Here is a 24,443-nt window from a genome sequence, read left to right as displayed (position 1 = left end):
TCTTTTAAACAGGGCTGCATGATTTATCAGTACTTCAAAATTTGCAGACATATTGAAAGCAAAAAATACAAATATCAACAATAATAATAAGAAAACATACAAATCATGTAAAGTACAAATACATGCACAAAAATATGCACCACCTAGAAATTTTAATCTATTTTTGAAAATGTTTTGAATGTTTATTTTTAAGATGAGTTTTCAAACCTTAATTTTTGAGTAATATAAGAACCCCAGTTATTATAGTCATTACTATACAATATAAAAGGAATACCTAGAAATTATGGATTTAGCAAAAGAAATTGATTGAGGAAATATTAATAAAGTTTCATGAATTCTGTATGAGCTGAGAAAAATTACATAGAGCAACATCTGTGATTGTGAGAGGCGTAATTGGGTTTGATATTTTTAAAGCCGCAGTCATTATATTCCATTTCAGGTAGTGAAGTCTGCAGTGTGCAAAATGGCTCCAAGAAAAATAAATACTGACCCTCAGGCCGATGGTATTCTTGTTCCAAGACGAAGTATCCAGGGTAAAATATGCCATGCCTTGTTTGTCTGTGAGGAAGCGAAGTTCTTCTGATCCTCGATGATATGAGACTTTCAGATAAACAGTTTCATTAACAGCAGGAGAGTGGTCAGCATTTGTTAATTTTATCTGCAACAAAGAAAGAGTTACATTTTTAAAGTCACATTATTTCCAATTGATAATCGCCTCTACAGGACTAAATCTTAATATTCAATTCAGAACTGACTGAGAAGTTTGATCCACTGTCCATGTATTTATGAGGGTAAATCAAAAATTAAAGGAATTTTGAAAATTATGCTGTAACTGCAATGAATAGAAGCTGATGCTAAACAATACATTCACAGTGGCTTATGGGTAGTTCAAACACATACAGCATTCTGCCATTAGTCTAGTTGAAGTCAAGGTCACTCCACTGCGGGATTGAACCATGGTTGAACTGCAAGCCGCAGTGAGATTTCTTTGGGCAGAGTGAATACTGCTGAATTTCACTCAATTAAGAACTACCCATAAACTATCGTGAATGTGTCGTATTATGTCAGCTCCTATCCATTGCAGTTACCACGTAATTTTCAAATTGCCTTTACTTTTTGACTTTCCCTCATATATTACAATTCTAAATATGGCTTGAGCATTTAGATATGCATTCAGCTTATAGGAAATGTTCACGCTGTACGTCAGTTATGACTTAGCGACCCAAGTAAAGCTTGGATCCTTATAATTCTTCAAATGTGTGCTTTTGTAAGAACCTACCAATTTAGCCTATGTAGTTTTATTACATCAAAAATGTATTAAAAAAATTAGTTTCCTATCTGCACCACTAACCATTCACTTTGTCCACTTCAGCCTCCATGACTGTTTTAATATGTCACCTGGTGCGCAAAAGTAAAGTAATCAAGTCATGTCCTTGAGTGAAAATCCAGTGTGACTGTTTGAACTCAGATATGGGGGATGAGAATTGAACTGAAATTCAGTAACATATACAAAGGAAACCTGCATCTGATCTCAGATATTGGATAGCATGTGGTCTGGACTGTTTACATCAAAATCTTATCAATGGCAGAAATGTGGGCAAACTGGAGACAGGTCACATCAGAATGGTAGTGTCAGTACACCCCTTTGTTCTACATTCTTAAAATGAATGTTTTTTTGATGGCATTATATAGATTTTTTTTATTATGTTGTGTGGTTCTGCGTAGCTCCATTGCTTGATGAAGCACCACTGCATTCTGGAACAAGTTCTTGGCATATGAACTTGGTTCTTTTTGCTTTGAACAACTTCCTAATATGTAGAAAAACCTAGAGTCTTTAATGTATGGTGAGCTCGCAAGACACTAACAGATTAAAAAAATCAGGACTTAGCATGTGTTACTAGATGTATACAGCAAGAGTCCTTTTAATATCAGGAACCCGTTGGAACTTCACAAATCTGTTACCATTTATTCATGGTTATTTACTGTGTGGAGTCTGTTACAGATCTAAATAAATAAGGGTTCTTTCAGGAACCTTCATATGGATGGGTCTTTTGAGAATAAAAAATAGTTCCCCTATGGCATCGCTCTGAAGAACTGCTCTGGTACCTTTATTTTTAAGAGTGTTGGATGGAATTACCCAAGGGTTATAAAGAGCTTGTTATTATGTAAATATGTTCTTCACTCAGATGGTTGTGTAATACAGAAAATGATATGGTGTTTGTTTGGCAAATTATTTAAGTTTGTCATGTATACAGACCACAGTTGATGTTTTCTACTAAAAAATTAAATGTAGAGCTACATAGTAGCATTCTCCACTTGGTGCACAATACCTGTATACCTCCTGAAAAAGAGTTATAATGTAGTTTAAGATATCAAGGAGGACAACATGGGGCCAAGCAAGGATGTGAAGCACCCATACTTGTTACTGGTAAGTTAAGTTTGTAAAGATTAACGTTCATACCCTTTGAACTCAGTTATTTGGCAGCTGTATTTAGTAAAAAAAATCAAATGCAGAGTGCTCACCTTTCCATGCAAAGGATATCCAACTCTGAATGAATCATCAGCATCTAAAATCTTGATTGACTTCTTAATAATGGATAATTCTGATGCCTTACTGCTCCTCATAGTCACCCCTTGAAAGAAAGAACAAAAAACATGCAATATAAGAATAAAATATACACACAATATGAAAGGCTAATGTTCCCAAACAAAATGTGCCAAACCCAATAAGTGATAATTATTGTAAAGTTGGTTTGGTTCTAGTGGAATTTTCTAAATACACTCATGATGCCTGGGTATGGAGTGATGCACTGTTTTATAATTCCCATATTCCTTATTGTGAAACACATATCATGATGATGCTTACTACTGTATATAAGTTACTATAAAATAAATTGTAAAATAAATTAGTTATGCCTACAAACAGGTTTGTAATTTACTTGCATATATTTTAAATATATCCTTCATTTTCAAAGCTGGTTAATCCAATTCATGATCATAGAGTCCTCGAGTTTATCCCAATAGCACTGGAGACACTGTAGAAAGAAATTCTGGGTGGTAACTAAGTGTATCATAGGGCCCACTCTCTTTCTTATGGGATAGATAGAACTGCGGCTTTGTACGTTTTTTTTTTTTAGTGTAAACCTGTGTCAGGGGTCTTAGTGCTCGGGTATGTACCTGGCACCCAACTGTTCTCTTGACACCCTAATAGTTCTTAACCGAGGTGGACCAGTGGCGAGTGAAAGACACAGCAACAAGGTTCAAAGTATCCAAAGTGCTTGTTTGTTAAAACTGAAAAGTGTCCAAAGTTCAGTAAATGCATATTCAATAAACGTTCAATAAACAGTAAATAAATGGAAATGTCATAAATGGGTTAATATCAGTTACAAATGCTTAGCACCATCTCTGTAAGTGTCTATTTATTATCCAACCCATGAATAAAGCACACCCACATGGCAACAACTTCAGTTATTTTTACCTTCCTTCTGATTAAAAACATGAGCAATGAATTATTCTCCCCTGCAATGAATTATTCTCTCTTATAGACTGTTGTAAAACTAATCAGCTTACAAAAACTTCAGTGACATGTCCTGTGCATCAGGTAACAAATAACTAGTTAGATAACCATGTGTTAGGTCAGGATGTGTCAATGGAGTGTCACCTCCGCAATAAATACTCACTTTTGGGAAAGGGGTTTTTAGCTTGTCTGTATAGTTTACTGGACATTGTGCAGTCAGTTCCTGGAGCACTTTGTCAAATTAAAGCTTAGACCAAAAGGATGCCTTTATCCCTTCAAGAATCTGAATAACCCCTAATTTATAGGGGGCTAACAACTGTCATCTTTAAGATGTTAAATAATCTAACCTGCCCATCTTTGGGAGGCAGGAGGAAATCACAGTGTCTGGAGAAAGACCAATAGAGAGGACTTTTAAATAGAGGATCTTTGGTTGGGATTCCAGTTCAGGACGCTAGCATTGTGAGGCTAACTGTTGTGACATGAATTTGTATATTTGGGAGTGGGCACCCTGCTATGGTCCAGGTTATTTCTTGTTTTGTGTAAGATGCTGCGAGCTAGCCTCTAACCCATCATAATTTTGAAAATTATTATATTTAAAAATGGTTTACCAGAATTTTGACTGAAGACTTTATGGTTCAATCAGCATTAATATTTTACCTGTGCCTTCTTCCTCTAGGTCAGCATGAACATTGAATGTAGAATATAAATAAAAGTTTGACTTCTTAATGCCCACATTAACAGTCTGAGACACACAGCCGGACTTATCTGTCTAGAAGAAGAAAAAAAGACATAATAACATTTAGTTATCATAGTGGCTGGATAGCCAGTAATTTGGCAGCATGACTACATGACACACAGCTGAAGTTTAACCCAAATGAGTCCAATGGAATGCACATATTTCATTTTAGGTGGACATGTGAAGATGAATTAACCAATATTGTTGTAAAATACCAGAAAATGTTACAATTTAGAGAAAAAATTTCAAAATCACTGTGCATCTATTACAAATACAAGTCTGCAAAAATCCTCAGAAATGATTTGTGCAAAATGAAGAACTTGAAGTTATTTCTAAAGTTCAATGGTATGTTTCAGTTAAAGTATAATGGCAATCCTTGTGTTTGTGATAATGTAATGTTGTGCTCTGTTTCTTTGCTCTGTAAGCAGTGTAATTCACTGATAAATCATTCTGGTTTCAGCTCCAATGCCAGGTGGTTGTGGTTGTCTATGTGGAATTTCCTTGTGTCATCAAAGTAAAGACCACCAAAGTGGACAATGTAGACAATATAAAAAGGTGGCGCTGCAAACTGCTGAAGTGCAACACTTTGTGAGTGTGGATGGGCTAGTTTTGCTCTCAGGAGATGTCTATAGCTGTATTCTTTAGTGATTAGTGTTACATTCTCAGTTGTTCATTACAGGCCAGGCTGGTCCCAGTTCCTTTCATAATGTTCAGTCTATTTTTTTAAGTCTTAACTTTATCAAAAATGAAAACCAGTTACAGAAGAGTATCCCTATCAATTGTTTTAGACGTTTTTTATATTTTACACCATTCCTCATTTTTTTTTACACCTAACATATTTTTCTTGCAACTGAGGAAGAGAATGTGTGATTGTCTTCCTTTGTCATATGAACATGTTTTAGTTTATTGTGTGCATGAATTTTTTTGTTGTGAGAACAGTACATAGTCTCCTTAGTTAATCAAATGCATGTTTTTAAGGGGCAAATGTTTTCAGAGCAGAGTACTACTAAGGTGGCTTTGCTTCTTCCATATTACACAATACAGTGGACAGAAGGGGAGGTATTTGATGGAAAAGAGGGAAATGTTCATTTGTTTAATTTTACTGGCATTTGTTGGGAGGTACTGCTCCCAGTTGGATATCCTTTATGTTAAGTGCAATACCGCTTAGGTCAGTCATGTTGTTGGTCCTCGTTAAACAGGTCAGGTGATCATTATACCACATGTACCCTAGTCTTGTAGGGCCAGACATGATTCTCAAGCAAGAATACACAGATGGGGACAACTTGCTAAAAGGTGTGTAGTGAATAGTAGCAAAATCTGCCAATTCAAAGGCTATACCCACAGGGCTTTCTCCTAAAACATCAGCTCCCAATTCCTATAATTGGTGCATTTTAAACTGCCAATGGCGTACCAGGAAGAGATCAAAAAGAACTGAACAAAAGACTTGACTCTGAGAGAAAATAAAAAGCTAAAATTGCTGCTATCCATTCAGGAGCTCAGTAGTACAAGGTAACTAGTGACAGAAGAGATAGGCAAAGTCATGTGTAGACCACTGCAGCTACTTGTGCGTTTCAGAAGTGCCTCCGTCTGTGATGATATCTTTCTGTCATTTTTATTATTGCATCACTATATGGCATAACAACAACAAAAAGAGTTTAGATAAGTATTGTAGTCCATGGATATACTGTAGTTATATTCTGGCATGGCATGTTTGCATTTCCAATTAGACAGTAAAGTTAACTTCCTTTAGTTATTCAGTTGGACATGCACTCAGAAGGTGGATGCTTTGCAGCCTCTGCTGTGCTTCTACTGGTGTCGTTAGGCACATTTATTGATTTAGGTGTTTGGAGTACTGAAATCTGTATGTTCCATGGCACTTTGTTGTCTACTCTGTTAACACAGTCCTTTTCGCCTCCTTTTGATGGGGTGTGACAAATGTGACAGGATAATTTAGAGGTACCAATACTTACGCATTTTGGTTTGCAGTGTACATTACAGTATATAATAATTGGTTATGGAAAACTACTGAGATGCTCAAGTAAACAAGGGATATACCAGAAGAAGGTTGATGTAATACACAAAATGTACCAGGAAATGACTTCAGCAGATGTCCTGTAAACAAGACTGGGCAGTTGTTACATCCATCCATCCATCCATTATCCAACCCGCTACATCCTAATACAGGGTCAGAAATTTCAAGGGTGATGGCTTCACCCGAAAGGATAGGAGAAACAGGAATGTAATAAAATACACTTTTATTTTTAATCAGTCAACAGTTTATTGTAGTCAAAAGTCTGTTCTCTGTCGGGGCAGGTTAACAAGTGCATCACTACTCTTTGCAGTTCAAAGTCACCTCCACTAGTTTGAGCACCGCCTTCATGAGGCATTTGATTGGTTTAGAAATGTGACACTCAATGAGCCGTCTAATTGTCATTTTTGTCTCCAGATGTATATGTTATACATGTAGCTCAGTGAGACTACATGGACTCAAATATACACCAGTTTAAAAAAAGCTTTTGTGATGTTTCATTGCTTTTGAAACATCATTATGGCTATTTTTCTGTTTGCCTTTATAGGCAGTGTGCAAATGTATACTGTATACCTTTGGGAAAATACTGTAATATGAGCTTGTACAGATTGCATGTGCTTTGACGATTTACTGTTTTACCTTCAGAACATTGGGGCTTCCAACTTTGGGCAGTTGTATGTCCGTACATTTATGAATTTATTTCTGGGGAGAAAATGCTTTCAATAATTCATCTTTTGCACCAAAAGCAAGCAAAGTCTAAACTTTTTCTGAATGCTAACATTTACTTCCATACTGGTTAGTCAAAATAGATATACTTACACAGCTACCCTGTACATGCTTATCAGCTGGTAGTTCACAAAAACATTATTAAAGATACTCATTTCATTACAGTTTACATATCAGCCATTGCATAATTTAATCTGATAATGCTCAATACTTTCTAACAATTGGAAAAAGAAGTATAGGCATATTTTAATTAAAACAAAAATCATCATCTTTCATGTACAGTTGCAATTTAAATTATTTTGAAATTATATATAAATGTTTATTACTGTCTTACTGGCCTCTACATGGCAGAAATAAATAATTAAATACTCCTGCAGTCCAGGCTATGCTGTCTTTTTGATGGAACAAACTATTCCATTAACACATCCTGCCACCAAAGGGAGGATATAACTGAGCACTCTTTTCCTGCTAAATTTCAAATTAAAACACTGCAATTTCATTGTATTATATCTCTGTTTTGTCAACTATGATGCTACTGTGGTCATCTTGTGTAAGGTTGAGCCATATGTTCATTATTGTCTGAAATTTGTTGTTAATAAAGGACATTTATTGATGAGGGAAATCTGGTTTCCTCAGCCATTGATGTGAAATATTTTGTTAAGTGTCATGATTTTCTAAACTGGATGTTTTAATATAGCATGTTTTGTTATTTGTGTTTTTTCAACACCATTCTGAATAACATTTGTTCCTCCTCACATAGGCCTATTGCTTTACTGTTGCTATGGTTGTTCCTGGAAGGATGGAGGTCACATGTTGTATTGCATCATTAGCTTTTCCCACCTATAAAAGATGGTGGTGCAGTACTGTCTCCATTCTGTGTCTCTTAAGTGCCTTTAAGTGAATCACCTTTCTGTTAAAATCATGGTGGGAAATGTCCAAAGACATAAAAGAGGATTAAACAACCAGGGAGTGGGATGACAAAATTAAGGGGGAATTCATAAGAGCCAACTGTCAAAAAAAACTAAGCCAAAAGTATTATAAGTTATCGTTCCCTAGCCAAATCTACCTAAATTGCTATTTGTTTTTAGTTTATCCAAAAATTTGGAAACCACAAATCACACACTGCCATTTTAAGATAGCACTAAACACACCGCATCTCCAATTATGGTGACACAATGACATCACACATAATGATGTGGTTGTGTTTGCCAATGGCACTGTTGCCATCAATGACATCGCTGGCACCATTATAGCCAACTACAAAATTAGTTCTAATGAAATACAAGAAAAAATTAAAATGCAGTGCTGAACAATACACTGCACCAAGAATCATTAAAAGGAAGACATTGATTTTCTTAAAAGTACCGAAAAGGTCATGGGTGCTTATATCCAGCGTTAGTGCAACTAAGGTTTAAGCAAAGACTGAAGATGTTAAGTCTACAAAGGCTGAGCAGAAGGAGGAAGTAAACATGACATTGTTAGAGATGATTTTCAAAAGCAACAGTTCAATTTGCCAGTACAGTGTGGACTTTGAAGATCAGATTGCCATCTTGTTCAGCAATTTTTGCTTTATTTTGTTTGATCTGGATTTTTTACCACAGTGCACTATTATAATATGTAAATCTTTTAATTTTTTAAATTTATTTTCAAGATTGTGGAGCGTTCTATAACAACTACTCTGTGCGTTACTAAAGAAATTTGCTTTCTTTTTTTTAAATTCCCGGCATCATGTTGTGCTCAATGTGGTTTTGATGATCTTTGTATTGACTTCCCTGTTTCTGATTAGTGCCTGATTTGACTATACGTCACTTTCTGATCCAAATACTAATTAAAAAAAAACACAAGAGACATCGCCATCCTGTTCACTTTTATGACAATACCATCAATAAAAAAAAAGATAAAATCAGCCAGACCTTTTTTCACTTACCAGGTTTGATACGGTCCAACACGTGTCATCTAATTTATAGTAGTTATACATATGATACTTTTCTCTGGGTACAGGACAGAAGGTAAAGTTAATTTTGCCATTGACTGGTTTCCCAAATGTGTACCTAAAAGAAAACAGCAAGAGAAATTCAAGTCATGTTTGTTCCAAAAATGTGTCCCACTTTCCCATAGTAATGGTAAGGGTGCAATTTCTGACTTACTTTGGCGCATGCTGTGCACTGTGCCTGTTTTCATCATATACGCTGATCACATTGGGTACATTAAGCCTTCAGTTCCATTTTAGGCATTACTTTGGGGAAAAAAAAAATCTTTTCAAGAGTTAGAGTATACAATGTCCAAACTATAAAAACTGTAAAGCACCAGGCACAAAAAAGGGTTAGCACAATTCACATATTTTAGCTGTTATTGCAACTCTGTATCTTTGTGTTTGGTATAAAAGAATCCATAAGATGTTTCTTAGCTTAAAGCTACATACAGGTACATGAAAAAGAATTGTGCAAAATGACATATGACTAATTTCTGCTGCAATATAATTCTCTTAAATATGGCCAGTCAACGGCAGGAATGAACTGAAGATCTTGGCCTTTTTTTCAGGCCCTGCTACCTACGTTTGCTGTGAGGCAATGTTTACTAAGCAGCTGGGAGACAATGAAAGAGGCATCTGGGGACAGCAGTTTCAGTCAAGTATTTTTATTTCCCGCCTTTGCAACAGCCACTACCTAGAGCTCCCCTTGATTTAATGATTCTGATTAGTGTTCTATTGCTTCTTGGCATTTAGTCTGTTTGATTTTTTTATTATTTTGGTTTGGATTACTGTTTTTGTCCTTTTTGTCTGTCTTTGGGTTCTATTTTCTGTCTTGTACCTTAGGAAACACACCTGTTCTCCTTCTTTGGCCTGCTGCACATATTTTGGATGTTGTTTTTTGAATTACACAGCTATTTAAATATTTTTACCTTTACCTTATTATAAGGCTTATAAAAGAAAGAGTAAAGACACTGAAGCCATGGGTTCTTAGTTCTTTTTACACCTTGACTTTAGTGGATTGAGCGTACAGAACTTTCCACCATGCTCCTGAACCTCTCTCTCTGTCTATCCCCTCTGTCTCCAGCTCCAACTAATACATTTACACTGTGTCAGGAATCAAGAGATCACATGCGAATCAAATGAATTATTTAAAGTAATAAAGCTATTTATATCTATCTCTCTATTATAAAAAGAAAAAAAACTTGGAACGAGACGTGATCTTTTGAAAAGAGATCTCTGAGAGACAGAGACACAGAGACTTAGAGACACTTTCACGTCCCGCGAGACGGTCAAGTCACATCATACTTACAACCTTTGGAAGCAAGTCCTGTGACACACATGTAGAGCAGGCTAGAGATAATGGAAGTAGGAAAATTCGAAAGTCTCAAGAAAATGAGAGTAAAGCTCACATTAGCACAAACAAACAGAAAATATTATTCTGTGAAATAACAGAAGAGTGAAAAGAGATTGAATAGTGTTTGAGGATGTCTGGGGGAGAAGAGAAACAAGACAGTGACTTTAAAATGTTTGAATCACTGCACGAAATGCAGATCACACCGCACAGGACCACCAACAACCCAGCAGCTGATCGAGCAAAGAGGAGGTTAAAAAAACAATTGCTATTTGTTTCCCATTGTATCACCATTAAAGAGGAGTTTCGGAGGAGCGACCGCATCTGCTTGGGGTGCGTTCAGCCCCCCCTCTTTACAATGACTCGTTTGTGCTTGGCGGTTGGGGAATGGGTTGGTGAGCAAAGCGAGCAATGGGTGAAGCCCATAATCTAATTATATAATCTAAAATATATTGCATACATTATTTTTTTCCATTATCAACATTAACATTTCTACATCTGCAGGGTTCACCAGAATCTGCATTATCATTTTTTTGCATTTACTCTCTTGCACTTTACAGAATGCCATGTTTCACATTGTCTCTTTGCCTAGTCCTGTGGGCTTCACTGTACGTACTTTTGTTTCTGTGAATGCAGCAAGCCACCATTCACCTGACAGTCAGCAGTTTGTCCAAACCATTGCATCTTCTTGTATGAATTTATCCATCCATCCATCCATTTTCCAACCCGCTGAATCCAAACAGGGTCACGGGGGTCTGCTGGAGCCAATCCCAGCCAACACAGGGCACAAGGCAGGAAACAATCCTGGGCAGGGTGCCAACCCACCGCAGGACACACACAAACACACCCACACACCAAACACACACTAGGGCCAATTTAGAATCGCCAATCCACCTAACCAGCATGTCTTTGGACTGTGGGAGGAAACCGGAGCCCCCGGAGGAAACCCACGCAGACACGGGGAGAACATGCAAACTCCACACAGGGAGGACCCGGGAATTGAACCCAGGTCCCCAGATCTCCCAACTGCGAGGCAGCAGCGCTACCCACTGCGCCACCGTGCCGCCCTGTATGAATTTATATCTTAGTTAAATACTTGAAGATGTCACCAAAATCACTTCATACAGGGGCTGACTCACTACTTGGGATGACTATAGGTAAATAGAAACAAACACTAGTAGTATAATGATCAGTGAACATGTTTTATCAAACAACTGAAATCTTGAGAGTAACAAAATGCAGAGGAATAATATATAACATGATGTCAAAACTGCAGAGTGTTATGAACACTTTACAGGATGTGATAACGCTATTTGTTCAACTGGAGATGGAGGCCACGAACCCCCATGCTGCACGCTGGGTGCAGTAATAGTCTGCTGTTGTAGTTCAGGCTGCAGCAAAGGTTTCTTTGATATGAAATTGTGTCAAGAGTGTCCACTGAATTGGGGATGATATCAAGGCCAGATTAAGACTCCCACAGGCCCCTGGCTGTCTTAGCTCCTTAACAGAGAGCTGATCATACTTTCAACATGTGGACACTGGGTTGTTTAGTGCAGAGTGGTATTCCTCTCTTTTCAGTGCAAGACTTGGTAATTTCCCCTTGGTGTCATTTTGGCTCATGGTTACTCACTTGTTTAACTGAATTCAGGGTTTGGGTTGGGGTGATTTGTGTTCCTTGATCATTGCGGCGTGCATTTACTCCAGCATTTCAATAAACGAGTGAGGGGATCTTGTTAGAACGGCCTCATGTTGTCATGAGTTCCTGGCATGAATCTAAAATGCCCTGCTGTAGCTGATAGATCTGCCAAAAGATGACATGGAAGTGCTTCTTGTCAGGATGAAGTTGCTCTGGAAGTACTCCTGAGTATGATCTGATAAAGGCCTTAACCATGTCAAACAGACAAACTTGGAGTTTAGAAAGGAGAAGAGTCAAAGGCTTATCTGGCAGAAAAAAAGAGGACAACTGGAATTTAGGAAGAAGGTAAATAATTATATCCCAAGGTGGTTAGCTCTGGAAAGTATAGGCAGGTCCAGAGGGGCATATACTGTATTGTTTTTTGGTTATCCTCTTTTTGTATTGTGTACAAGCCTCCAGTTATACCCTCCCATTTGTGCATTCATTTTGTTAACAAATTATCTTCTTATAATTTATCTGGACTATGTTAGTGCCTTTCTGGTCACAATAATAAATACTTGATTAAAATACAGGCAATGAATATTTCAAAAGAAGAAGACCACCTGTTTCATCACAGTTTTGAGAATATTTTAACTTCCATCAGGCACACCCTAATCTGAGTTTCCTCAGATCAACATTATTTTGAGATTTGAAATGAAATTATTCAGTACTATCAAAAAACACCCCGGAACACTGGAGCTAGTCCTAATTTTCTGGAAATATCTAAAAACTGCCTTTCTCTAGCTACCTGGTACAGTAAAATACAAGCTGAGGTTCTTCTATTCATTATTTAAGATCACTGAATGTCAGGCTATGACAGGAGTGCCTTATCTAATAAATATTTCCTGATTCTTACTTGTATTAATAAACAGACATATTTAATTCCAGTGGGCCTTTTTGAAATTTCCTCATGAATGAACATACTGAATTAGTGTTATATAAGCCAAGCCCTAGTTCAAATCCCCAACTTCCATAAACAGATTTGGGAGACAATATTGCACAGTTATTGTACATTGTGAGAGTGTATATTGACAGTGGGGACCCTTAGTATTGTGTAAAAACAACTTTTGAATATGTTATGAAACATAAAGTATGCACTCAATTCAACTAAAAAAAGTGTTGTAATCACTAATGGGAAAATGGTTTGGCCAACAGCCAATCAGAAAACATTTTAGTGCATTTATATCCACTAAGTTAATGGCTTATGATGTGAAAGTCGTACAACAGTAAAAGAGGACTCATAAAATATTGCTCTCTTCAGTTTAATCTCATTGTCATACACTGTATTACGTTTCAGTTCAACATTGTACAATAGAAATTAACTTCAGAAGTCTAATTTACACCACTATTTATATAACAGTGGTAACTAAGGAAAAAGTGAATAAAAAATCATTTCATGAGTAAGAAAGAATACAATGAGACAACAGGTGCCTCTTTTTAAAATATTTGCCTCATGGGATGAGAGCTATGTGAAATAAAAATGCTAAAGAAAATCTCACCATACTCTATTCATCCATCCATTTTCCAGCCTGCTGAATCCGAACACAGGGTCACGGGGTTCTGCTGGAGCCAATCCCAGCCAACACAGGGCATAAGGCAGGAACCAATCCCGGGCAGGGTGCCAACCCACCGCAGGACACACACAAACACACTCACACACCAAGCACACACTAGGGCCAATTTAGAATCGCCACTCACCATACTCTTTAATTTCAAATGTTCGGTCAAATTTCTGCTCTTCGTTTCTCCACACAGTCAGCATGTAGTTCCCAACAGGGGCTTCAGAACTCGTGACAAAGGAAAGATCCAAAATTCTTCCAGTTGAAGATTTATTCAGCCACTGGCCAATTCTGTTAGAACTGGGATCCTGGAACAAAGTTTCAGAGACAAAGCTTCAGTGCTTCTGAGAGAAGAGAATAGCCTGTTCTAGGAACACTAGTAACATGCAGCTCCTCCTTGTAAGTCTGGCTATTTAAAAAAAGTCTTGCAGGATTTTGTTGTTCATACTACATATAAATACAAATATTCCTAAAATGGCTATGTACTTTTGCAATTTAACCTAATGCTGCCTATGTATATTAGGTGGATACTAACAGTATCTGATAATTACACCTGGAAACAACTCAGCTATCAATAAACTCTCTGCCTGTCTCAATTATGTTGTCACATAGATGTGTGCAAATATTGTGTAATTCAATAAAAACAAAATGCAACTGCAATATATGACTAATCCTGCCAACGTCTCCAATTCTGTTATGTCAGTAGTGAGACCCAGTGTAGTAATCTTCCATTTGTCAGTCCAGGATTTTAAATTTTGACCTATTGACGTGAAATTTGGTATACATATACTACGTGACCTCTTCTGTCTGCTTTCAGGATGATCATTTTTATTACTCTTTTTTTTATTTTATTTTGTTGTAGAATCAACTGTCGGCAGCACGCAGCAGGGCAGCCATGTGGCGCATGCATACAGGCGTCATTCTCATCTCTACTACCTTGGCCGTCACTTCCTCTACCTCTTCATATCTTAAATCATTCTTGAGACAGATTAAACACTTAAGTGCCAGCTTAAGTGAAAAATTACCAAAAATATACTAAGTAATTGCAACAAAAAACTGACTTAATCAGTTTTAATGCGAAAAGATGCCAACGGAACAAGAGAAGAAGAGGGCCGCTAGAGTGGAGAAAACAAGAGCAACTCACAAAGCAGCAAGCACATTAACCTCTGAGCAAACGAATGCTAAACGTACAGACAAAGAGTATCAAAACTATAAATCAAGTGTATTCACTACACGTTATCATGCAGTACGCCGTTACTGGTAGTTATATGTCAGCACTTTCAACTTAAACTGCTTCTTGAAAATTGAATTGTACCATTTATGAAATCTCTATAGGGTCTAAATCTAGCATCCATATCTTGCATGCGTTATGCTACAGTCAAAGCTTTTTCCCTGACATATTTTGTTTTTGTTTTATGGTTGTTTTAGCTAATTAGGAATTACTGTAAATGCTTTTTTTATTTCTGTTAGATTTGTTTATTTGTTACTTATTTTGTATCTTTAAATATGCTGTCATTTTGTGTGTTTTGTGAGTGGAGCCACATGTAGAAGCATCATCTAATTGAAATGCATTCAAAAGAGCATATCTGCAATATGCAATACCTACAGCTTGCTTCGAGATATGTTCCCTTAAGGACATCATTCTCGATGTAACCATTCCAAAGTGTTTGTCACGTGTAATAATAAAAACCATTGCATTTTTCATTCCAACAGCTGGTGTATGCAACCAGTACTATAACCTAATAAAGGAAATTTTAAATAAGAAAAAAAAGTAATAAACAGAAAAGACTGATATAGGAAGTATTAATTTCTTTGATGCTCACTGATTATCGCACAGAGGGAAGTAGCTGATTGTCTGACCGCGGGGATTTCAAACTTGGGTCCTGGGAGGCCAGCATATAGTGGTTAATGGAATTTGTTATTTATTTATATTATTCCTGCTCTCATTTTGCTACATTGTGGGCAGATCACCAGAATATTTACTGGAGTCTAATGAGATTAGAACTCCTTCTATCATTATTTTTTATTTCTTTATATATATTTTTGTATTTAAATGTTTCTTTATTAAGAGGTACTTTGTCTGATACCTCAATCATGCTGTAGTACTAAAGTTTGTGATGCACCGTCTGTTGGAATGAAAAATGTAATGCATTCTATTACTACATGCATTACAAAATACATTCCAATAGATGAAACATCACAAATGTTGTTGGTGAATCTGCCCAAAAAAGTGTTACTGCTGGATAGATTTAAATGAACTCATACAGATGGGAAAACTTTAATTTCCTGTATGTCCTCATCTAAAATTACATTCTTTGTTTGATTCCATCTTCTGTTGTTTTCAATGAAGTGTAGCTATTTTCCCTTTATTCATGCACAGCATTTTTGTTAACTGTATTTAAATAATTTGTTAATTTATTTAGAATCACATTTTTTATGGAACAGTTTTAAAAGGAAAAGGTTGGATATTGCTTACCGTGAGCACCACACTCGGATACTAGAAGAGAACAAGAAGATGACAGAACTTAGTATTAGTATGAATGCCAACCAGTCACCATCTCAGTTATCAGTCATCCAAGTTGTATTGGCCTTCAGCTATATTCCAAATACACCTGCTTGGAACTTTGATTTTGTCTAAAATGGATGATCAAATTCACTAGTAGAATATAGTTAATTCCTTTACCATTTTCACAAGCCTACCAAAGTAAGACCACTGTCTCTGTCTATTATGCTGTAAGTGTAGGATTAGCACAATATGAAGTCCACTATTTGCCAACACATTTTTGGTGATGTATTGGGTCTGAAGCTGAACTAACACTGCCTTATGGTTGTCCCAGAACTCTCTACTAGCTCTGAACAATGACCACACCTCCTGTCTTGCTACACTGACCAAAGTCTCTAACCCTCCATTTAATGCATCATTGCCAGTTTGGATAATTCTAACTGACCTCCTGCATGGGTAGAATAATCTTAATGTCTGTCTGCAGCCAATATTATCACAATGTGGGGCACTCATTGGGACTCCCATGACTACAGTTGAAATATTCTTTTCTGTTGTTCTAATTTGTCACTCAGATGAACACACTTACTGTATATACCTGTAATGGGACTTCTGATTGGTGAAAGACATTAACAATGGAGTAGCTCAAACAATGATATAACCCTTTTGTAAATCAGGTTTTAGAAATGAGACACTTAGGGTTTTTTCCCACGACAGGGAATGTCCTTTCTGATAGTTTATACTAATTAGAGCATAAAACATTACAATGGAGTACCAGTAAGAGTGTGCACTAATATAGCCATCCATATGCTGGATATGTCTAAAAGAATGCACAGATCTCCCTGATGTATCCACATTACAGCCCTGAGAACTCTGAAATGAATAAAAGCATTAGAGAATGGCTGGATGAATAAGACCTTGGGGCACAAAGCACCTCAGCGGTAAGTGCTGCTGCTGCACAGCTCCAGGTCTTGATTCCTATCTGATCACTATATGAGTAAGGTGTTCATGGTCTCCTTGTGGTTTTCCTCTGAGTAGGTTGATATCATGCCAAACATGAGCATGCTTAATTAACTGACATTCTCATAATTAGATGAGAAGCATGATTAAAGCATTATATATGTTACAACATCACTGCAGAGACTGTGGCAAAGGATTCAAGGTAAGGTCCATATTTAACCATTAATACTTGCTGGTAATGATGCAGGACAGTCATGATGTTGATCAGACATATGGGTAAGAATTTTACTCTACTCTATACATAGTACCAGGGTGTTGTACTGTGTTAGCCATTATGAATGTAGTGAGAAGTCAAGCAAAATGACATCTTTTATTGGCTAACTAAAACGATTATAATATGCAAGCTTTCGAGGGAACTCAGGCCCCTTTTAAAGGCAGGATGTACATAAACTGTACCAAATACCAAATACCAAATCACAATACATTAGAATTTGAAGATGAATAGATAAGAATGTGTGGACAGAAATATAAATCCACACAGCCCTCTGCCTCCATCCTCCTTCACACATACAGTACATCCCATCTCATTCCTGCTAGTACAACTTGATTTAGTATGGTGCTTACCTGTAAATTGAGAGGAACAAGATTTTTGTCCAGTGACACTACTCTAAATTTTACTGTTAAGAAAATAAAAATAACATACAGTAGAATTATGTGAATGGAATCAATAATAACACAATCTCACATGACAGCATGTCAGAATAAAATTCAAGGAATGGAGTGATGGCTCCTACCTGCTTGTCCAGGTTTATACACGGGCTTGTCAGTCTGTATAAAGGTCAGAGGTCGCAGGACCGTAAGTGACACCTTTTTTTGAGATGTCATCTTAAATGACTTTCCTTGTAGTTCAGCATGTATATATGCAATGAAGTTTGCACTGACAAGTGGAACCTAAAGCACAATAAGGAAAAGTGATTATGAAGGTGGAAAAATGAACCTGCCATTATTTCCTGTGCTGTAACAAAGCTTGACTGCCTGATTTTATTGGTCACAATGGATGTTAAACAGGAAGACAATGCAACAATTCTGGGTGATCTGAAGGCTAATTTTGTTTTTGGGAATTGCTGTATGATTAAAGAAATTAGAAGGTAACTCATTAATTTCTGAAACGAACACCAGACACAGAATATTAAAGGGTAAGTTCATGTAACAAATTTAGTGTGAAGAAATAACTTTGACTTGAAAACTACTGAACTTATCCTTTGGGCTTGTTGTGTGTCAGAATGCTTTGATATTTAGGCCATTTTGAGCTAAAAATACAATGTATGCAATTATTTCCAGACCAGTGGGTAATGATTAAGAACTTTAACTGTACTCCAAACACAAACAGAAAATTCAACACACTAGACCAGATGAATGCAGCAGAATTGAGCATTTGTATAGATCTTACATTATTGTAAAAATACTATTCGTTATAACAATTGTGAGACCAGTTACCAGAGCTTGTTCTCTTAGTGTCCCAATGGCTTATATCACACACTAGATTAAAACATACCGGTTGACTGTGGATAAACAATCATGGTGTTTAAGCTTCTTTAAATGTCCTTAAAGTTGGCTTTACTCAGCCTAATATCCACCCTCATGACATAAAGATACTTTTTATTTGTGCCTCTTTTTGATTTATACCTCTAAGTGTACTTCTCACTTGACTCCGGTAGTCCTCATTGTAACATTGACCTCCCATTACAACATCTTCACTTTCTCCAGTTTCTATGATCCCTTAAATACCTGTACAAGAACACAAAGTTACACAACTTTTCTGTGAGCAGGATAGAATCCACATTCCTCCTCCTGGTTCATCCATTGAAAGGAGAATTAATTCTAGGAAATACCCTTAAACAGATTTTTTCAGGGAAGCTGAATGTGTATGAAATATTGGAAACTGGAAAACAACCACTTTTCTGTTTTGTAAAAATGGTGAGCACCACCCCAGTCTGTCAGTCCTAAGGCACTCCCTTTGTCTTCTGTGTAATATCTGTTGCTTTTAACACTTCCAGTCAGATCTCATCAAGTGGTGATCTGATGACAGCTCAGCACCTCTCCTTACCCAAGCATCCATAATATACGACCTCAAATAAAGTGAATCGTTCACTTTTGGCCCAAGGTACTCTAGCATTAAAAACACATATAAGCAACCTTGTGTCTGAAAATGGTGTTTAATTTGGACAATCCATGAGTAGCACAGAAATTCACTGCTCAGATTTAGTTACAGAAGGCCATTCCTCACAATATCAACTGGCTGCTATATGTAGGCAAATATTTTAGTACTCCTCCACGAAAAAAGAAGAACCCACAATTGTCTCTGAAATAACTTGAAATTGACAAAAGTAATTGGCACCCATCATTGTTTATTCCATATTTAACAAACATAACTTTGCTTTAGAGTTTTGATCCATCAGAATATTTCAAATAATAGCACAAATGAAAATGTTGTGGATAAATATGATGGGAACCTTAACCTAATATTTTCTTGCACAACATTTAGAAGCAATCATTGCAAACAAGTGACTCTGGGAGCTCTCAATGAGACTTCTGCACTTGTCAACAGGTAGTTTGGCCCACTCTTCCTGAGCAAACTGCTCTAACTGGGTCAGGTTTGATGGGGGCCTTCTCCAGACTCCATGTTTCAGTTCTTCCCATAGATTTTCAATAGGATTCAAATCAGGGCTCATAGAAGGCCACTTCAGAAAAGTCCCATTTTTTTGTTCTTAGCCATTCTTGGGTGCTTTTAGCTGTGTGTTTTGTGTCATTATCTTGTTGGAGGATTCTTGACCTGCAACTGAGACAGAGTTTTCTGATACTGGGCAGTACGTTTCCCTCCAGAACATCTTGATATTTCATTGTTCCCTGCACAGACTCAAGGCACCGTGTTCCTGGTGCAGCAAAGCAGCCCCAAAACATAACCAAGCCTCCTCTGTGTTTCACAGTATGTATGGTGTTCTTTCATTTTTTCACCTGTGGACATAAAGATGATATGATTTGCAAAAAAGCTTCAGTTCTTTCATCTACACAAAGGACATTCTCACATAAACACTATGGCTTGTCAATATGCATCTAAGCAAATTCCTCTCCAGATTTTTTATGGTTTTCTTTCAACAATGGCGTACTCCTGGGTCTTCTTCTGTTGAGCCCTCTGTCACTCATAAAACAATGGATGATGCGATCACACACTGATGGACTTTGACCTTGGAGTTCAGCTTGTATCTCTTTGGAAGTCGTCCTTGGCTTTTTGTCTACCATTTTCACCATACTTCTGCACATTCTATGATTGATTTTCCTCTTGCAGCCACATTCAGGGAGGTTGGCTACAGTGCCATAGACCTTAAACCTCTTAATAATATTTCCATCTCTTACCACAGGGACATCAACCTGTTTGGAGATGGTCTTATACTCTTTGTCTTTAACATGCTTGTGAATAATTTTCTTTCTAATCACCTCAGACAACTCTCTCATTTGCTTTCTCTGGTCCATGTTCAGTGTTGGACACACAAAGCTACCAAAAAACATAGTGACAACTTTTCTGCATTTAAATAGGCTGAATGACTTATTGCACAATTTGGAGACATGTGTGTCACTAATTACAGAAAAGAGCTAGTTTAAAAAAATCACTCAAATCTAGTTATTTACAATCTTTTCTAGTGCTACCAACAAATGTGTCCAGGCCATTTTAGAAAATTTTTGTAGAATAAGCAATACTTTCTCTTTTCACATTTGCTTTGCTTTACTCAATGACATATTAAAGGCATGCAGGTATACACAGGACAAATCACGTTTCAAGGGGCATATAGCACTTCTTCAATGAACTGTAAGGGTAACAACAAATTTGTCCAAATTAGTCCACTGCTCATCACATGGGCATGTCCATATGTGAGCAAAGAAATTTCACAGTAGGATTACAGAATCATTAAACAGTACTCTTTTGAACACCAAAATCAATGTCTCTCAAAATGTAGAATGTGTAGAATAGCTGCTTGGTACATTCAAAAAATTGCAGTAAACGGTGTTCCCTTTACTGTGCAAAATGGCATTGAGGCAACCCTCTCATCCACCGAAATAAACCACAACTGGACAGTAATCAGCTAGAGACCTATAGAACAACTCCAGATGTAAAGAGACAAAATGTTAGGCAAAGAGGTGAGATCAACTACATCAAGATGGGATTTTTTTCATTCTTCCTCATGAATTCTGGCTTTTTGTTATGTTTTTATTTGGAGGTAGAAGGTGGATAGGACTGGCAAGCTTGGTTGGGCTGAATGGCCTGTTCTCATCTCCTTGTTCCACGCCCTGAATCTAACTCTTTCTTGTCTGTCATCTGATTAGCATTGCAACCATATCTCATCCTTTATCTTACAGGAAATGAACCCTCATTCCACCTCTAATTTTTTTTTGGACTGGACCAGAATGAACAATGTGGGCACCTGGTCACCTAGTGCTTGTTCACGACCACTACTCTTGGGCCTGGCTTCATCAATGGTTCTGGTAATCCTTGTCCTTGGAGAAATTCTCTTAGGTTTAATTTAGACTATAATGAGAGTCATTATGATTTGTTCTATGTTTGGCCTATCCCGTCAGACTAATTTATCCTGGGAAATCCTATTTAGAAAACACATCACTGGAAACCATAGCTCTAAGAATCACTGAGGAGTAAACTGACTCCTATCTTATGGAAATGGTGATACAAAGCATCTTTAAAAGTTCAGAGTTTTAAGTATTTTATGTATGGCAGAAGGAAATGCCGTCTTCTGGGCTGGAGGGAGTTTTCATTTATTTAACAATATTTAAAACACAATAAATACAGACCTGCAAAATAACACGATAACATAATATGCTCCAAACACTGATGGCAAATGATAACATGTATAAGAAAAACATCATTCTTACAGGTGTATAGCAGTTTACAATTTCATATGAATTTATTATCTCAATCTTTATTCTTTTAACTTAACAAAAATTTGTGCCACTGGTATTTTCCTTATGTTCATATGATTTTGAATGTGACCTTTCCACTCATAGCAATTAACAAAATCACATCTGACAATTTGCCTGAAAATTTCTTTCTTACCTGGAAATTGGTACATCGGTAAAAGTCTTTTTCCTTCACCGTTTCTTTCATTAAGTGTACTTCTTCCAAGTCTATCTTCAGCCAGATATTGAAAGACATTGTTTCATTGGGATTAAGAACCTGAGCACAAAGTTTTGCCGTTGATCCTCCTTCAAGAGCACAAGGAACTATCACAACATATTTCCTGGAATGAACAAATTGATAAAAGTAGTTAATTCTCCAAAGTGTGACTACATATAATGTGCACTTGAAAAGAAAGTGTAAAATGGACAGAAGTGTAAATGTCAAAACCAGTGGTTCTTAAACCTCTGGGGACCCCCTGTGGCTGCGGGTTTTTGTTCCAACCAACTTCTGTGTTTAATTGGACTCCTAACTTAATTAAGCAAGCTGTTTGTATACTTTGGGGTCAATGTGAAAATTACAAAACTAAGTTTGGTAAATTTTTATTAGAACGTACCAAGCATTTACAGTATGTGCATTACATGGGGATAATTTAGTGTTTTTCAGATTGTTTCTAGGATTTTCATCATCACAATTTTCATTCTTCTTTATTATGAGAAGGTTAGTGGATCTGATGCTTAAGTACACTCCTGGTCTGGTCTTGATGCTGACAATCTTAATAATTTCCGGCCTATTTCCCACTTACCTTTCCTGTCAAAAGTTCTTGAGCGTGTTGTAGCTTCCCAACTCACCAATTACATAACCTCTAATAATTTGATGGAACCCTTTCAGTCTGGTTTCAGGGCATGGCACAGCTGTGAAACTGCTCTGCTACAGGTAACCAATGATTTGCTTATGGCAGCAGACTCTGGACAAACCAGCATATTAATTCTGTTAGACCTCAGTGCAACATTTGACAATGTCAGACATGACATCCTACTGTCCAGAATGGAGAACATGCTGGGTATCTCTGGCACTGCCCTCCAGTGGTTCAAGTCCTATCTGACTGATAGGCAAGAGTTTGTTAGTCTTGGCAACAGCAGATCCAGCTCAGTGCCAGTCACACAAGGAGTCCCTCAAGGCTCTGTCCTCGGTCCTCTGCTTTTCTGTATTTACATGCTTCCCCTTGGCCATATTATCCGTAGCTATGGACTGGGTTATCATTTTTATGCAGATGATACTCAACTCTACTTCAATGTTAAAAGTGGAACTTCATCAGAGCTTTCTCATCTCACAACCTGCCTTAGTGAAATTAAAACCTGGATGGAGCAGAACTCTTTAAAATTAATTTGCAATAAAACTGAACTCCTGCAAATTGGGACTAAAATGCAACTTAATAAAATGAGCTCCTTCCCAGTCTATCTTGGCGGTGATCTCATCAGACCTGCCTCTACTGTAAAAAATCTTGGTGTCATTTTTGATTCCTCCCTCTCTTATTCCGCCCACATAAATCACATTAAGAAACTTTCTTAGTTTCACCTCCGTAACATATCCCGTGTTCGCTCCTTCCTCTCCTTCTCTAATGCTGAGAAACTTGTCCATTCTTTATTACATCCCGCATCGATTATTGTAATTCCCTATTGGCAGGTGCCCCTTCTAATCTTATATCACAGCTCCAGCTTATTCAAAACTCAGCCGCAAGAGTCCTTACTCGAACCAGCAGCAGCAAGCACATTACACCCATCCTGCTCCGTCTTCACTGGTTCCCTGTGTCTTACAGAATCGAATATAAAATCCTACTAATAACCTACAAAGCCTTAAATAACCTCGCGCCAAACTACATCAGTGACCTTCTCCATCACTATGTGCCTGCCCGCCCACTAAGGTCCTCTGATTCTGGCAATCTTGTTGTGCCCCTCACTAATCTACACTCCATGGGTGACAGGGCCTTCAGCTGTATAGCGCCCAGACTCTGGAATGACCTACCAAAATTAATCAGGTCAGCTGACTCCATGAATTGTTTTAAAAAACAACTCAAAACTCATCTGTTCAGGAAGGCTTTTAGCTCTATTTGACTTTATTACCCTTCTCTCAGTTTGCTTTTCTGTCAAGATGCTAATGTAACCTATGTGTGTGTGCGAGACCATCAATTATGTTGTCTGTTTTTTTTTTCAGAATTCACTGTCTTAATCTTCTTTATTTATTTAATTCGTTCCAAAACTATGGTCGTAAACCGATTTGGTCGTGAACAGAAGCAAGTTCCTCCATAGGATTGTATGTAAATACAATTAATCCGTTCCAGACCATACAAACTGTACGTAAATATATACTTTTTAAAGTTTTTAAGCACAAATATAGTTAATTAAACCATAGAATGCACAGCATAATAGTAAACTAAATGTAAAAACATTGAATA

The 24,443-nt window shown here is 37.2% G+C and overlaps 1 protein-coding gene across 1 annotated transcript in view; it reads right to left on the bottom strand.

Moving 5' to 3' along the window:
• Positions 1-24,443, bottom strand: part of LOC114669502 (alpha-2-macroglobulin-like protein 1) — a 100,276-nt gene that overhangs the window by 69,288 nt on the left and 6,545 nt on the right. The window contains exons 2-10 of the mRNA XM_051922566.1: positions 22,148-22,331; positions 17,820-17,976; positions 17,650-17,702; positions 16,042-16,062; positions 13,710-13,873; positions 8,936-9,059; positions 4,175-4,286; positions 2,524-2,633; positions 491-658 (exon numbers count right to left, since the gene is read on the bottom strand). Of these exons, the coding sequence (XP_051778526.1) occupies positions 491-658; positions 2,524-2,633; positions 4,175-4,286; positions 8,936-9,059; positions 13,710-13,873; positions 16,042-16,062; positions 17,650-17,702; positions 17,820-17,976; positions 22,148-22,331 (1,093 nt within the window). The remainder of the gene's footprint in view (positions 1-490; positions 659-2,523; positions 2,634-4,174; positions 4,287-8,935; positions 9,060-13,709; positions 13,874-16,041; positions 16,063-17,649; positions 17,703-17,819; positions 17,977-22,147; positions 22,332-24,443) is intronic.

This window comes from Erpetoichthys calabaricus, chromosome 2, assembly GCF_900747795.2.
Source record: "Erpetoichthys calabaricus chromosome 2, fErpCal1.3, whole genome shotgun sequence".
Classification (NCBI taxonomy): Eukaryota; Metazoa; Chordata; class Cladistia; order Polypteriformes; family Polypteridae; genus Erpetoichthys; species Erpetoichthys calabaricus.
The sequence above is the reverse complement of the archived record's forward strand: the minus strand, read 5'-3'. Positions and strand labels throughout refer to the sequence as shown.